The sequence below is a fragment of the Agelaius phoeniceus genome, unplaced genomic scaffold (assembly GCF_051311805.1).
Source record: "Agelaius phoeniceus isolate bAgePho1 unplaced genomic scaffold, bAgePho1.hap1 Scaffold_466, whole genome shotgun sequence".
In the NCBI taxonomy this organism is placed as follows: domain Eukaryota; kingdom Metazoa; phylum Chordata; class Aves; order Passeriformes; family Icteridae; genus Agelaius; species Agelaius phoeniceus.
Window position 1 is genome coordinate 35923 of NW_027510028.1, and position 17730 is coordinate 53652.

The 17730-nt window shown below is 46.5% G+C and overlaps 1 protein-coding gene across 1 annotated transcript; it reads left to right on the forward strand.

The window, feature by feature from the left end:
* Window positions 1–764: 764 nt before the first annotated feature.
* On the forward strand, window positions 765–16273 carry LOC143693247 (phosphoribosylformylglycinamidine synthase-like). The gene is made up of 6 exons (XM_077173250.1): window positions 765–990; window positions 3314–3419; window positions 6347–6487; window positions 7141–7265; window positions 12212–12340; window positions 16197–16273. The coding sequence occupies exons 1-6, from the start codon at window positions 765–767 to the stop codon at window positions 16271–16273; spliced, it is 804 nt and encodes a 267-aa protein (XP_077029365.1).
* Window positions 16274–17730: the final 1457 nt, after the last annotated feature.

Consider the following 17730-nt stretch of genomic DNA (forward strand, 5'->3'; position numbering starts at 1 on the left):
CAATGTCCCCTCAATGTCCCCAATCCCATTAATGTCCCAGTGTCCCCAGTCCCCCAAATCCCCTCAATGTCCCCATTGTCCCGTCAATGTCCCCCCAATCCCCTCAATGTCTTCAGTGTCCCCAATTCCCACATTGTGCCCAGCAGCCCCAATGTCCCCAATGTCCCCAATGTCCCCAATGTCCCCAATGTCTCCAACCCCCCCCAATGTCCCCAATGTCCCCAATCCCATTAATGTCCCAATGTCCCCAATGCCCCCAATGTCCCCAATCCCCCTCATTGTCCCCAATGTCCTCTCAATGTCCCCCCAATGTCCCCCAATGTCTCCAACCCCCCCTCAATGTCCTCTCAATGTCCCCACAATGTCCCCAATGTCCCCTCAAAGTCCCCCCAATGTCCTCAATGTATCCTCAATGTCCCCAATGTCTCCAACCCCCCCAATGTCCCCTCAATGTCCCCTCAATGTCCCCAATCCCCCTCAATGTCCCCAATGTCCCCAATCCCCCCCAATGTCCCCAATGTCCCCTCAATGTCCGCAATGCCCCCCATTCCCCCCAGTGTCCCCTCAATGTCCCCCCAATCCCCACAATGTCCTCAATGTCCCCTCAATGTCCCCAATGTCCCCAATGTCCCCAATCCCCCTCAATGTCCCCCCCATCCCCTCAATGTCCCCAATGTCCTCAATCCCCCTCAATGTCCCCAATGTCCCCAGCGCCCTCAATGCCCCCAACCCCCTCAATGTCCCCAATGTCCCCAATGTCCCCAATGTCTCAAACCCCCTCACTGTCCCTGCTGTGTCCCCAGGTGCCATCCCCGGTGTCCCCTGAGGTCCGTGCCCGCCTGGCCCGCGCTCTGCGGGACCCGGTGACAGAGCAGCTGTACCCGGAGCCCCTGGGCACCTTCGATGTCCCCGCGGCGCCCGTCCCTGTCACCACCATCGACGTCCTGGGCCGGGGACAGAGAGCCCTGAGGGAGGCAGACACTGAGCTGGGTGGGGACAATGTGGACATTGGGGACATTAATGGGGACATTGGGGACATTGGGGACACTGGGGACAGAGAGCCCTGAGGGAGGCGGACGCCGAGCTGGGTGGGGACAATGGGGACATTAATGGGGACATTAATGGGGACATTGGGGGATTGGGGACAGAGAGCCCTGAGGGAGGCGGACACTGAGCTGGGTGGGGACATTGGGGACATTGGGGACACTGGGGACATCACAGGGGACAGAGAGCCCTGAGGGAGGCGGACACGGAGCTGGGTGGGGACATTGGGGACATTAATGGGGACACTGGGGACACTGGGGACATTAATGGGGACATTAATGGGGACATTAATGGGGACATTAATGGGGACAGAGAGCCCTGAGGGAGGCGGACGCCGAGCTGGGTGGGGACATTGGGGACATTGGGGACATTAATGGGGACTGTGGGGACATTGGGGACATTGGGGACATCACAGGGGACAGAGAGCCCTGAGGGAGGCGGACACCGAGCTGGGTGAGGGACACTGGGGACATTGGGGACATTAATGGGGACATTAAAGGGGACAGAGAGCCCTGAGGGAGGCGGACACTGAGCTGGGTGGGGACAATGGGGACATTAATGGGGACATTGGGGGATTTGGGGGTGTTTGGGGACACTGGGGACATTAATGGGGACAGAGAGCCCTGAGGGAGGCGGACGCTGAGCTGGGTGAGGGACATTGGGGACATTGGGGACACTGGGGACATTGAGGGGATTGGGGACACTGGGGGGATTGGGGACGTTGGGGACATTAATGGGGACATGGGGGACATTAATGGGGACATTAATGGGGACATTGGGGGATTGGGGACGTTGGGGACATTAACGGGGACAGTGGGGACACATTGGGGACATTGAGGGGATTGGGGACATTAATGGAGACAGCAATGTGGGGGCATTGGCGGGGTTGAGGACAATGGGGACACTGGGGACATTATTGGGGACATTGGGGACATTTGGGGACAGAGAGCCCTGAGGGACATTGGGGGACATTGGAGACACCTTGGGGACATTAATGGGGACAGTGTGGGCGTTGGGGACATTGGGGGACATTGGGGACACTTTGAGGACATTGCAGGGATCGCGGGGTTGGGGACACCAGAGGGATTGGGGACACTGAGGACCTTGTGGGGACATTGGGGACATTGGGAATTTTTGGGGGATTTTTTTTTTTTGCATTTTTTGGGGATTTTGGAGGAATTTTTTGGGATTTTTTTGGGGAATTTATTTTGGGAATTTTTGGGGGAAATTTTTTTTTTGGGCAATTTTTTGGAATTTTAAAAAAAATTCTTGAGGGACTTTTTTGTGGATTTCTTTGGGATTGTTTGGGAATTTTTAAAAAATTTTCTGGGGAATTTTTGTGGGATTTTTAAAAAATTTTTGGGGATTTTTGGGGGGAATTTTTAGGGAATTTTTGGGGATTTTTTTGGGGAATAGTTTGAGGATTTTTTTTTTAAGTTTTGGGGATTTTGAGGGAAATTTTAATGAATTTTTGGGGATTTTTTTTTATTTTTTAGGAATTTTTGGGTGAATTTCTTTGGGAATTTTTTGTGGAATTTTTTTTTTTTGGAATTTTTCTGTGAATTACTTTGGGAATTTTTGTGGAATTTTTTTTGTAATTTTTTGGTAATTTTTTTGTGAATTTCTTTGGGAATTTTTTGTGGAATTTTTCTGTATTTTTTTTAATTTTTCAGTGAATTTCTTTGGGAATTTTTTGTGGAATTTTTTTGTATTTTTTTTTTAATTTTTCGGTGAATTTCTTTGGGAATTTTTGTGGAATTTTTTTTGTAATTTTTTGGGGATTTTTTGGTGAATTTCTTTGGGAATTTTTTGTGGATTTTTTTTGTAATTTTTTGGGAATTTTTTTGTGAATTTCTTAGGGAATTTTTAGAGAATTTTTTGTAAATTTTTAGGAATTTTTTGGTGAATTTATTTTGGATTTTTTTGTGGAATTTTTTTGTAATTTTTTGGGATTTTTTTTTTTTGTGAATTTCTTTGGGAATTTTTTGTGGAATTTTTTGGGATTTTTTAAAAAATTTCTTTGGGAATTTTTTTGGATTTTTTTTGTAATTTTTTGAAAATTTTTGGGTGAAATTTTTTTGAGAATTATTTTTTTTTTGGGGGGGAGAATTTTTTTGAATTTTGTGGGAATTTCTGGTAATTTTGGGGGCAATTTTTGGGAATTTTTAATTATTTAAGGGGGCGATTTTTTGGGGAATTTTGGGGCAATTTTTTTGGGAATTTTTGGGAACTTTTGGGAACTTTTTGTGATTATTTTTTCCCTGTCCAGGCCTGGCCTTTGACTCGTGGGACCTGGAGTTCTACACTCAGCTCTTCCAGAAGGCCGGGAGGAACCCGACCTCCGTGGAGCTCTTTGACCTGGCCCAGAGCAACAGGTGAGGCCAAAAACCCCCAAAAAACCACAGAAAAACACCAAAATCCTGCAAAATCCCAGTGAAATTCTGCAAAAATCCCATAAAAATCCCATAAAAATCCGAGAAAATCCCAGAAATTCCCGACCTCATTGGAGCTCTTTGAGCTGGCCCAGAGCAACGGGTGAGGCCAAAAACCCCCAAAAATCCCAGAAAAACACCAAAATCCTGGAAAAACACCAAAATCCTACAAAATCCCAGTGAATTCCTGCAAAAATCCCACAAAAATCCCACAAAAATCCCACAAAAATCCCTCAAAAATCCCATAAAAATCCCATTAAAATCCTGGAAATTCCCAACCTCCGTGGAGCTCTTTGAACTGGCCCAGAGCAACAGGTGAGGCCAAAAATACCCAAAAAACACAGAAAAACACCAAAAAACCACAAAAAAACCCCACCAAAATCCTGGAAAAACACCAAAATCCCACAAAATCCCAGTGAAATTCTGCAAAAATCCCATAAAAATCCCACAAAAATCCCACAAAAATCCCACAAAAATCCCATAAAAATCTGAGAAAATCCTGGAAATTCCCGACCTCTGTGGAGCTCTTTGAGCTGGCCCAGAGCAACAGGTGAGGCCAAAAATGCCCAAAAAACCCCGAAAAATACCAAAAAATCCTGGAAAAACACCAAAATCCTGCAAAATCCCAGTGAATTCCTGCAAAAATCCCACAAAAATCCCACAAAAATCCGAGAAAATTCCGGAAATTCCCAACCTGTGTGGAGCTCTTTCATCTGGCCCAGAGCAACAGGTGAGGGCAAAAACGCCCAAAAACCACAGAAAAACACCAAAATCCTGGAAAAACACCAAAATCCTACAAAATCCCAGGGAATTCCTGCAAAAATCCCACAAAAATCCCACAAAAATCCCACAAAAATCCGAGAAAATTCCAGAAATTCCCGACCTCATTGGAGCTCTTTGACCTGGCCCAAAGCAACAGGTGAGGCCAAAAATACCCAAAAACCACAGAAAAATACCCAAAAACCACAGAAAAACACCCAAATCCTGCAAAATCCCAGTGAATTCCTGCAAAAATCCCACAAAAATCCCACAAAAATCCCACAAAAATCCCATAAAAATCCTGGAAATTCCCGACCTCATTGGAGCTCTTTGAGCTGGCCCAAAGCAACAGGTGAGGCCAAAAATACCCAAAAAACCACAGAAAAATACCAAAAAATCCCAGAAAAACACCAAAATCCTGCAAAATCCCAGTGAATTCCTGCAAAAATCCCACAAAAATCCCACAAAAATCCCATAAAAATCCGAGAAAATTCCAGAAATTCCCGACCTCATTGGAGCTCTTGGAGCTGGCCCAGAGCAACAGGTGAGGCCAAAAATACCCAAAAACCACAGAAAACACCAAAATCCTCCAAAATCCCAGGGAATTCCTGCAAAAATCCCACAAAAATCCCACAAAAATCCCACAAAAATTCCATAAAAATCTGAGAAAATTCCAGAAATTCCCGACCTCATTGGAGCTCTTTGACCTGGCCCAGAGCAACGGGTGAGGCCAAAAATCCCCAAAAACCACAGAAAAACACCCAAAACCCCCAGAAAAACACCAAAATCCCCAAATCCTGCAAAATCCTACATAATTCTGGAAAAATTCCAGGGAAATCCCACAAAAATCCCACTGAACTATCACAAAATTCCTTAAAATTCTCCAAAATTCCACTGAAAACCTACAGAAATCCCATAAAAATCCCCCAAAACCCCCCCAAAATCCCTAAATCCCTACAAAATCCCCCCAAAATTCCTGAAATAATTCAGAAAAAGTCTCCAAAAATTCCTCCCAAATTCCCCCCCAAAAAAAATCCCAAAAAATTAAAAAAAAAAGTGAAAAAAAACCCCCAAAATTCCCAAACTTCTTGTACCTGTGATGACGTCATACCCATGATGATGTCATATATATGATGACGTCATAGCTCTCTCCCCATAGCGAGCACAGCCACCATTGGTTCTTCCGCGGTCACGTGACCCTGGAGGGCTCTGCTGTGCCCGGGTCTCTGTGATGATGTCACACTGATGACATCACACAGATGATGACGTCATCCCTGGCTCTCTCCCCATAGCGAGCACAGCCCCCATTGGTTCTTCCGTGGTCACGTGACCCTGGAGGGCTCCCCTGTGCCCAGGTCTCTGTGATGACGTCACAATGATGTCACACAGATGACATCATCCCTGTCCCCATAGCAATCACAGCCGCCATTGGTTCTTCCATGGTCACGTGACCCTGGACGGCTCCCCTATGGCCCAATCTCTGTGATGACGTCACATTGATGACATCACACTGATGATGACATCATCCCTGTCTCCCCATAGCGAGCACAGCCGCCATTGGTTCTTCTGCAGTCACGTGACCCTGGCTGGCTCCCTTGTGCCCGGGTCTCTGTGATGATGTCACACTGATGACGTCACACAGATGATGACGTCATGGCTCTCTCCCCCCAGTGAGCACAGCCGCCATTGGTTCTTCCGCGGTCACGTGACCCTGGAGGGCTCTGCTGTGCCCGTGTCTCTGTGATGACGTCATACTGATGACATCACACATGTGATGATGTCACACTGATGACATCATCCCTGTCTCCCCCCAGCGAGCACAGCCGCCATTGGTTCTTCCGCGGTCACGTGACCCTGGGTGGTTCCCCTTTGGCCCAATCTTTGTGATGATGTCACACTGATGATGTCACACTGATGACGTCACAACCATGATGATGTCACATCAATGACATCATCCCTGTCTCCCTATCGAGCACAGCCGCCATTGGTTCTTCTGTGGTCACATGACCCTGGCTGGCTCCCCTGTGGCCGGGTCTCTGTGATGACGTCACATTGATGACGTAATACTGATGACATCACACTGATGACGTCATGGCTCTCTCTCCCCATAGTGAGCACAGCCGCCATTGGTTCTTCCGCGGTCACGTGACCCTGGACGGCTCCCCCGTGGCCCAGACCCTGTTCCGCTCCCTCATGGACACCCAGAGCTCCTCCCACCCCAACAACGTCATCAAATTCTGTGACAACAGCAGGTGGGGGGACAGGGGGGGACATGGGGGACATGGGGGGACATGGGGACAGCTGGGGACAGCCGGGGACAGCTTGGGACACACCTGGGACACACCTGGGGACACCTGGGACACACCTGGGGACTCCTGGGGACACCTGGGACACACCGGGACACACTGGGACACACCTGGGGACACCTGGGACACACCTGAGATAATTGGGGACACATGGGGACACCTGGGGGGACACCTGGAGGGACATGGGGACACAGCTGGGATACACCTGGGGACACACCCGGGGACACACCTGGGGACACCTGGGACACACCTGGGACACACCTGGGGACACCTGGGGACAGCTGGGGACACCTGGGACACACCTGGGGACATTGGGGACACACCTGGGGACACCTGGCACACCTGGGGGGACACAGGGACACACCTGGGACACACCTGGGGACACACCTGGGGACACACCTGGGATAACTGGGGACACCTGGGGGGACACCTGGGACACACCTGGGACACACCTGGGGACACCTGGGGACACCTGGGACACACCTGGGACACACCTGGGACACACCCGGGGACACACCTGGGACACACCTGGGACACACCTGGGACACACCTGGGGAGGTGTCGGGGGCGGGGACACCCAGCGTGACCTTTGCCCCCAGCGCCATCCGCGGCGTCCCCGTGGCCGCGCTGTGGCCGCAGGACCCGGCCGGGCCCGGCCCCTACGAGAGGAGGACGAGCGTGCGTCACGTGACCTTCACGGCGGAGACACACAACTTCCCCACGGGTCAGCCGGGGTCAGGGGTCAGGGGTCAGGCTGGGGGCAGGGGGAGTGGCCAGTGGGCAGTGGGAGTGGTCAGTGGTCAGTGGGAGTGGTCAATGGTCAGTGGTCAGTGGGAATGGTCAGTGGTCAGTGGTCAATGGGAATGGTCAATGGGAGTGGTCAATGGGAACGGTCAATGGTCAATGGGAGTGGTCAGTGGTCAGTGGTCAATGGTCAGTGGTCAATGGTCAATGGTCAGTGGTCAGTGGTCAATGGTCAGTGGTCAATGGTCAGTGGTCAGTGGTCAATGGTCAGTGGTCAATGGTCAATGGTCAATGGTCACTCTGGTCAATGGTCAATGGTCAGTGGTCAATGGTCAGTGGTCAGTGGTCAATGGTCAGTGGTCAATGGTCAGTGGTCAGTGGTCAATGGTCAATGGTCAGTGGTCAATGGTCAATGGTCAATGGTCAATGGTCAGTGGTCAATGGTCAGTGGTCAGTGGTCAATGGTCAATGGTCAATGGTCAATGGTCAATGGTCAGTGGTCAGTGGTCAATGGTCAATGGTCAATGGTCAGTGGTCAGTGGTCAATGGTCAATGGTCAGTGGTCAATGGTCAGTGGTCAGTGGTCAATGGTCAATGGTCAATGGTCAGTGGTCAGTGGTCAATGGTCAATGGTCAATGGTCAGTGGTCAATGGTCAGTGGTCAGTGGTCAATGGTCAGTGGTCAATGGTCAGTGGTCAGTGGTCAATGGTCAATGGTCAATGGTCAATGGTCAATGGTCAGTGGTCAGTGGTCAGTGGTCAATGGTCAATGGTCAATGGTCAGTGGTCAATGGTCAGTGGTCAATGGTCAATGGTCAATGGTCAGTGGTCAATGGTCAATGGTCAATGGTCAATGGTCAGTGGTCAATGGTCAATGGTCAATGGTCAATGGTCAGTGGTCAATGGTCAATGGTCAATGGTCAGTGGTCAATGGTCAATGGTCAGTGGTCAATGGTCAATGGTCAATGGTCAATGGTCAATGGTCAATGGTCAGTGGTCAATGGTCAGTGGTCAATGGTCAATGGTCAGTGGTCAATGGTCAATGGTCAGTGGTCAATGGTCAATAGTCAGTGGTCAGTGGTCAATGGTCAATGGTCAGTGGTCAATGGTCAGTGGTCAATGGTCAGTGGTCAGTGGTCAGTGGTCAGTGGTCAATGGTCAGTGGTCAGTGGTCAATGGTCAATGGTCAATGGTCAGTGGTCAATGGTCAGTGGTCAGTGGTCAGTGGTCAGTGGTCAATGGTCAATGGTCAGTGGTCAGTGGTCAGTGGTCAGTGGTCAATGGTCAGTGGTCAGTGGTCAGTGGTCAGTGGTCAATGGTCAATGGTCAATGGTCAGTGGTCAGTGGTCAGTGGTCAGTGGTCAGTGGTCAATGGTCAGTGGTCAGTGGTCAATGGTCACTCTGGTCAATGGTCAATGGTCAGTGGTCACTCTGGTCAATGGTCAATGGTCAATGGTCAATGGTCAATGGTCAATGGTCAGTGGTCAGTGGTCAATGGTCAGTGGTCAATGGTCAATGGTCACTCTGGTCAATGGTCAATGGTCAATGGTCAATGGTCAATGGTCAGTGGTCAGTGGTCAGTGGTCAATGGTCAATGGTCAGTGGTCAGTGGTCAGTGGTCAGTGGTCAATGGTCAATGGTCAGTGGTCAATGGTCAATGGTCAGTGGTCAGTGGTCAATGGTCAATGGTCAATGGTCAATGGTCAGTGGTCAATGGTCAGTGGTCAGTGGTCAATGGTCAATGGTCAATGGTCAATGGTCAGTGGTCAATGGTCAGTGGGAGTGGTCAATGGTCAGTGGGAGTGGTCAGTGGTCAGTGGGAGTGGTCAGTGGTCAGTGGTCAATGGTCAGTGGTCAGTGGTCACTCTGGTCAATGGTCAGTGGTCAATGGTCAATGGTCAATGGTCAGTGGTCAGTGGTCAATGGTCAGTGGTCAATGGTCAGTGGTCAATGGTCAATGGTCAGTGGTCAGTGGTCAATGGTCAATGGTCAATGGTCAATGGTCAGTGGTCAATGGTCAATGGTCAGTGGTCAATGGTCAGTGGTCAATGGTCAGTGGTCAGTGGTCAATGGTCAGTGGTCAATGGTCAGTGGTCAGTGGTCAATGGTCAGTGGTCAGTGGTCAGTGGGAGTAGTCAATGGTCAGTGGTCAATGGTCAGTGGTCAGTGGTCAATGGTCAATGGTCAGTGGTCAATGGTCAGTGGTCAGTGGTCAATGGTCAGTGGTCATTGGTCAGTGGTCAATGGTCAATGGTCAGTGGTCAGTGGTCAATGGTCAGTGGTCAATGGTCAGTGGTCAGTGGTCAATGGTCAGTGGTCATTGGTCAGTGGTCAATGGTCAATGGTCCGTGGTCAGTGGTCATTGGTCAGTGGTCAATGGTCAATGGTCAGTGGTCAGTGGTCAATGGTCAGTGGTCAATGGTCAGTGGTCAGTGGTCAATGGTCAGTGGTCAGTGGTCAGTGGTCAGTGGTCAATGGTCAGTGGTCAGTGGTCAGTGGTCAATGGTCAATGGTCAGTGGTCAGTGGTCAGTGGTCAGTGGTCAATGGTCAGTGGTCAGTGGTCAATGGTCAATGGTCAATGGTCAATGGTCAGTGGTCAATGGTCAATGGTCAGTGGTCAATGGTCAGTGGTCAATGGTCAATGGTCAGAGGTCAATGGTCAATGGTCAGTGGTCAGTGGTCAGTGGTCAATGGTCAATGGTCAGTGGTCAATGGTCAATGGTCAGTGGTCAATGGTCAATGGTCAATGGTCAGTGGTCAGTGGTCACTCTGGTCAATGGTCAGTGGTCAATGGTCAGTGGTCAATGGTCAATGGTCAATGGTCAGTGGTCAATGGTCAATGGTCAATGGTCAGTGGGAGTGGTCAATGGTCAGTGGTCAATGGTCAGTGGTCAATGGTCAATGGTCAGTGGTCAATGGTCAATGGTCAGTGGTCAATGGTCAATGGTCAATGGTCAATGGTCAATGGTCAATGGTCAGTGGTCAATGGTCAGTGGTCAATGGTCAGTGGTCAATGGTCACTCTGGTCAATGGTCAATGGTCAGTGGTCAATGGTCATTGGTCAGTGGTCAATGGTCAATGGTCAATGGTCAGTGGTCAATGGTCAGTGGTCAATGGTCAATGGTCAATGGTCAATGGTCAGTGGTCAATGGTCAATGGTCATTGGGTCACTCAGGGGTCACTCTGGGTCACTCAGGGGTCACTCCGGGGTCACTCAGGGGTCACTCAGGGGTCAGGGGTCAAGCCGAGTGGGCGTGGCCTGGGTGTCTCACCTGTGGTTTTTGGTGTATTTTTGGTGTATTTCCGTGGTTTTTTATGGTGTATTTTGCTGTATTTTTGGTGTATTTTGCTCTATTTTGCTCTATTTTGCTCTATTTTTCTGTATTTTTCTGGTTTTTTACCATTTTTCCCTGTATTTCCCTGTATTTCCCTGTATTTCCCTGTATTTCCCTGTATTTTCCTGTATTTTACCATTTTTTTCTGTATTTCCCTGTATTTTCCTGTATTTTCCTGTATTTTCCTGTATTTCCCTGTATTTTTCCTGTATTTTACCATTTTTCCTGTATTTTCCTGTATTTCACCATTTTCTCACTATTTCCCTGTATTTCCCTGTATTTCACCATTTTTTCTGTATTTCCCTGTATTTCCCTGTATTTCCCTGTATTTCCCTGTATTTTCCTGTATTTCACCATTTTCTCACTATTTCCCTGTATTTTCCTGTATTTCCCTGTATCTCACCATTTTTTCAGTATTTCCCACTATTTCTCTGTATTTCCCTGTATTTTTCTGGTTTTTTGCCATTTTTTCTCTATTTCCCTGTATTTTCCTGTATTTTCCTGTATTTCACCGTTTTTTCACTATTTCCCTGTATTTCCCTGTATTTTCCTGTATTTTCCTGTATTTCACCATTTTTTCAGTATTTCCCTGTATTTCCCTGTATTTCCCTGTATTTCCCTGTATTTCCCTGTATTTTCCTGTATTTTCCTGTATTTTCCTGTATTTCCCTGTATTTCCCTGTATTTTCCTGTATTTTCCTGTATTTCCCTGTATTTCCCTGTATTTTCCTGTATTTCACCATTTTCTCACTATTTCCCTGTATTTCCCTGTATTTCCCTGTATTTCCCTGTATTTTCCTGTATTTCCCTGTATTTCCCTGTATTTCCCTGTATTTTCCTGTATTTCCCTGTATTTCCCTGTATTTTCCTGTATTTTGCTCTATTTTGCTCTATTTTTCTGGGTTTTTTTCCTCTATTTTCCTGGTTTTTTGCTCTATTTTCCTGCATTTTCCTGTATTTTACCATTTTTTCACTATTTCCCTGGATTTCCCTGTATTTTTCTGTATTTTCCTGTATTTCACCATTTTTTCAGTATTTCCCTGGATTTCCCTGTATTTTTCTGGTTTTTTTACCATTTTTCAGTATTTCCCTGTATTTCCCTGTATTTCCCTGTATTTCCCTGTATTTCCCTGTATTTCCCTGTATTTTCCTGTATTTCACCATTTTCCCTGTATTTCCCTGTATTTCCCTGTATTTCCCTGTATTTCCCTGTATTTTCCTGTATTTCACCATTTTTCCTGTATTTTCCTGTATTTCCCTGTATTTTGCTGTTTTTTTTACCGTTTTTTCCTGTATTTTCCTGTATTTCCCTGTATTTTTCTGTATTTTCCTGTATTTCACCATTTTTTTCAGTATTTCCCTGTATTTCCCTGTATTTTCCTGTATCTTTCTGTTTTTTCTGTATTTTCCTGTATTTTCCTGTATTTCCCTGTATTTTGCTCTATTTTGCTCTATTTTTCTGGTTTTTTTTTCCTCTATTTTGCTATATTTTGCTCTATTTTTCTGTATTTCCCTGTATTTTTGCTGTTTTTTTCTGGTTTTTTACCATTTTTCACTATTTCCCTGTATTTTCCTGTATGTTTTTGGCAGCCGTGGCCCCGTTCAGCGGCGCCACCACCGGCACCGGGGGCCGCATCCGGGACGTGCAGTGCACGGGGAGGGGGGCGCACGTCATCGCGGGCACGGCGGGCTACTGCTTCGGGAACCTGCTCATACCCGGTGAGAGACACCGAAAAACCCAAAAATGACCCAAAATTCGGGTTCAGCACCCCCAAAAACCCCAAAAACCACCCAGAAAACCCTAAAAACCCCAAAAACCCACCCAAAATCCCATCCTGAAAACCCCAAAATCCACCCCGGTGCTGCTTCGGGAACCTGCTCATACCAGGTGAGAGACTGAAAATAGCCCAAAAATTACCCAAAATTCGGGTTCAGCACCCCCAAAAACCCCAAAAACCACCCCCAAAAACCCTAAGAACCCCAAAAACCACCCCAGAAACCCCAGAAACCCACCCAAAAACCCATCCTGAAAACCCCGGTGCTGCTTCGGGAACCTGCTCATACCCGGTGAGAGACACAAAATAGCCCAAAAACCACCCAAAATTCGGGTTCAGCACCCCCAAAAACCCCAAAAACCACCCCAGGAACCCCAAAAACCACCCCAGAAACCCCTAAAAACCCCAAAAACTGCACCAAAAACCACCCCTAAAACCCCGGTGCTGCTTCGGGAACCTGCTCATACCCGGTGAGAGACACGGAAAAACCCAAAAATGACCCAAAATTTGGGATCAGCACCCCCAAAAACCCCAAAAACCCCAAAAACCACCCCAAAATCCCATCCTGAAAACCCCGGTGCTGCTTCGGGAACCTGCTCATACCGGGTGAGAGACACCGAAAAACCCAAAAATGACCCAAAATTCGGGTTCAGCACCCCCAAAAACCCCAAAAACCACCCCAGAAACCCCAAAAAACCCACCCAAAAACCCTAAAAACCACCCCAAAATCCCATCCTGAAAATCCCAGTGCTGCTTCGGGAACCTGCTCATACCGGGTGAGAGACACCGAAAAACCCAAAAACCACCCAAAATTCGGGTTCAGCACCCCCAAAAACCCCAAAAACCACCCCAGAAAACCCCAAAAACCCCAAAAACTGCCCCAAAAACCCATCCTGAAAACCCTGGTGCTGCTTCGGGAACCTGCTCATAGCGGGTGAGAGACACCGAAAAACCCAAAAATGACCCAAAATCTGGGTTCAGCACCCCCAAAAACCCCAAAAACCACCCCAGAAAAACCTAAAAACCCCAAAAACCACCCCAAAAACTGCCCCAAAACCATCAAAATGAAACCCCAGAAACCCCGGTACTGCTTCGGGAACCTGCTCATAGCGGGTGAGAGACACAAAATAGCCCAAAAATGACCCAAAATTCGGGATCAGCACCCCCAAAAACCCCAAAAACCACCCCAGAAACCCTAAAAACCCCAAAAACTGCCCCCAAAACCATCAAAATCACACCCAGAAACCCCAAAAACCCAGTACTGCTTCGGGAACCTGCTCATACCCGGTGAGAGACACCGAAAAACCCAAAAATGACCCAAAATTCGGGTTCAGCACCCCCAAAAACCCCAAAAACCACCCCCAAAAACCCCAAAACCCCAAAAAACTGCCCCAGAAACCATCCCAAAAACCCCGGTGCTGCTTCGGGACCCTGCTCATACCCGGTGAGAGACACAAAATAGCCCAAAAATGACCCAAAATTCGGGTTCAGCACCCCCAAAAACCCCAAAAACCACCCCAGAAACCCTAAAAACCCCAAAAACTGCCCCAAAAACCCATCCTGATAAACCCCGGTGCTGCTTCGGGAACCTGCTCATACCCGGTGAGAGACACAAAATAGCCCAAAAACCACCCAAAATTCGGGTTCAGCACCCCCAAAAACCCCAAAAACCACCCCAGGAACCCCAAAAACCACCCCAGAAAACCCCAAAAACTGCCCCAGAAAACCCCAAAAACCCCAAACAATCCATCCCAAAAACCACCCCAAAAACCCCCAAAACCACCAAAATCCTACCCAGAAACCCCTAAAAACCCCAAAACTGCCCCCAAAAACCTCAAAAACCACCCCAAAAACCCATCCTGAAAACCCCAAAAACCACCCCAAAAACCACCCCAAAAAACCCCAAAACCCACCCCAGAAACCACCAAAACCACCCTAAAAAACCCAAAAACCCATCCTGAAAACCCCAAAATCACCAAAATCCTACCCAGAAACTCCTAAAAACCCCAAAAAGCCACCCCAAAACCCCTAAAATCACCAAAAACCCACCCAGAAAACCCTAAAACCCACCCTGAAAACCCCCAAAACCACCCCAAAAACCCCTAAAACCACCAAAATCCTACCCAGAAACCCCAAAAACCACCCTAAAAACCCCAAAAACCCATCCTGAAAACCCCAAAAACCCATCCTGAAAACCCCAAAACCCCCAAAAACCACCCCAAAAACCACCCCAAAAACCCCTAAAACCACCAAAATCCTACCCAGAAACCCCTAAAAACCCCAAAAACTGTCCCCAAAACCCCCAAAAACCATCCCAAAAACCCCAAAAACCACCCAGAAAAATCCCAAAAACCACCCCAAAAAACACCTGGAAAACCCCAAAACCACCCCAAAAACCCATCCAGAAAACCCCAAAAACCACCCCAAAAACACCAAAATCCTACCCCAAAACCCCTAAAACCGCAAAAACTGCCCCCAAAAACCACCCCAAAAACCACCCCAAAAACCCCAAAAAACCCACCCCAAAACCCCCAAAAACCATCCCAAAAACCCACCCAGAAAAACCTAAAAACCCCAAAAACTGCCCCCAAAACCCTCAAAAATCACCCCAAAAATTCCCCAAAAATTTGGGAAAATTCCCCAAAAAATTCCCCAAAAATTCCCCCAAATTCTCCCCAAAATTGGTGAAAAATTCCCCCCAAATCCCCCTAAATTTGGGGTTTTATTCCCCATTTTTGGGCTTTTCTCGCCCATTTTTTGGGCTTTTTTTCCCATTTTTTTGAGTTTTTTTCCCATTTTTTCGCGTTTTCCTCTCCCGATTTTTGGGTTTTTTCCCCATTTTTTATATTTTGCCCAAATTTCTGGTTTTTGGCCTAATTTAGGCTACGAGCAGCCCTGGGAGGATCCCCTGGCCCCGTACCCCTCAAAAACCCCCAAAAACCCTTCAAACATTTGTGAAAAAATCCCCCAAAATTTCCCCAAAAATTTGTGAAAAAATCCCAAAAAAATCCCCCAAAAATTTGTGAAAAATCCTCAAAAAATTTGTGAAAAAATCCCCAAAAAATGCCCCAAAATCCATCGAAAATTCCCCAAAAATCCCCAAAAAATTTGCGAAAAATCCCAAAAAATTCCCCAAATTCTCCTGAAAAATTGGTGAAAAATCCCAAAAAATTCCCCCAAATTCCCCCAATTCTCCCCAAAATTTGGTGAAAAATTCCCCAAAAAATCCCCCAAAAATTTGTGAAAAATCCCCAAAAATTTCCCCAAAAATTTCCAAAAAATCCCCAAAAATTCCCCAAAAATTTGTGAAAATTCCCCCTAAATTTGGGCTTTTCTCGCTCATTTTTTGGGGCTTTTTTTCCCATTTTTTTGAGTTTTTTTCCCATTTTTTCGCATTTTCCTCTCCCGATTTTTGGGTTTTTTTCCCATTTTTTATATTTTTGCCCAAAATTTTGTTTTTTGGCCCCATTCAGGCTACGAGCAGCCCTGGGAGGATCCCCTGTCCCTGTACCCCCCCAAAAACCCCCCAAAAATCTGTGAAAAATTTGTGAAAAATCCCCCAAAATTGTGAAAAAATCCCAAAAATTTCCCCAAAAATTTCCAAAAAATCCCCAAAAATTCCCCAAAAATTTGTGAAAATTCCCCCTAAATTTGGGCTTTTCTCGCTCATTTTTTGGGCTCTTTTTCCCATTTTTTTGAGTTTTTTTCCCATTTTTTCGCGTTTTCCTCTCCCGATTTTTTTTATATTTTCCCATTTTTCATATTTTTGCCCAAATTTCTGTTTTTTCTCCCCAATTCAGGCTACGAGCAGCCCTGGGAGGATGCCCTGGCCCCGTACCCCCCAAAAACCCCCCAAAAATCCTTCAAAAAATTGTGAAAAATCCCCAAAAATTCCCTTTAAATCCTCCAAAATTTGTGGAAAAATTCCCAAAATATTTGTAAAAAATCCCCCAAAAATCCTTTAAAAATTTGTGGAAAATCCCCAAAAAATTCATTGAAAATTCCCCAAAAATCCCCCAAAAAATTGTGAAAAATCCCCCAAAAATGCCAAAATTTCCCTCCAAACACCTCAAAAATCACCCCAAAAAATCCCCAAAAATTTGTGAAAAATCCCCAAAAAATTCCCCAAAAATTTGCGAAAAATCCCCCAAAAATTGGTGAAAAATCCCCCTAAATTTGGGGTTTTATTCCCCATTTTTGGGGTTTTCTCGCTCATTTTTTGGGGGTTTTTTTTCCCATTTTTTTGAGTTTTTTTCCCATTTTTTCGCATTTTCCTCTCCCGATTTTTGGGGTTTTTTCCCATTTTTTATATTTTTGCCCAAAATTTTGTTTTTTGGCCCCGTTTAGGCTACGAGCAGCCCTGGGAGGATCCCCTGTCCCCGTACCCCCCAAAAACCCCCAAAAATCCTTCAAAAGTTGTGAAAAAATCCAAAAAAATTCTCCCCAAAAATTGATGAAAAATCCCAAAAAATCCCCCCAATATCCCCAAGAAATTTATCAAAAATTCCCCAAAAATCCCCAAAAATTTGTGAAAAATCCCCCAAAAATGCCCGAAATTTCTTCCCAAAACCCTCAAAAATCACCCCAAAAATTCTCCCAAAATTTGTGAAAAATCCCCAAAAATTGGTGAAAAATCCCAAAAAATTCCCCCAAATTCTCCCCAAAATTGGTGAAAAATTCCCCCAAATTCCCCCTAAATTTGGGGTTTTATTCCCCATTTTTGGGGTTTTCTTGCTCATTTTTTGGGTTTTTTTCCCGTTTTTTTTTGGGGTTTTTTCCCGTTTTTTTTGCGTTTTCCTCTCCAAATTTTTTATATTTTCCCAAATTCCTGGTTTTTCTCCCCAATTTAGGCTACGAGCAGCCCTGGGAGGATCCCCTGGCCCCGTACCCCCCAAAAACCCCCAAAAATCTGTGAAAAATCCTCAAAAATTTGCGAAAAAATCCCCAAAAAATTCCCCAAAAATCCCCCCAAAATTTATCAAAAATCCATCAAAAATTTGTGAAAAATCCAAAAAAATTCCCCCAAATTCTCCCCAAAAATTGATGAAAAATCCCCAGAATTCCCCTAAATTTGGGCTTTTCTCACCCATTTTTTGGGCTTTTCTCCCCATTTTTTCGCGTTTTCCTCTCCCGATTTTTGGGGTTTTTTCCCCAATTTTTGATTTTTTCCCAAATTCCTGGTTTTTGGCCCAATTCAGGCTACGAGCAGCCCTGGGAGGATGCCCTGGCCCCGTACCCCCCAAAAACCCCCAAAAATTTGTGAAAAATCCCCCAAAATTGTGAAAAAATCCCCAAAAAATCCCCCAAAATTTGTGAAAAAATCCCAAAAAAATC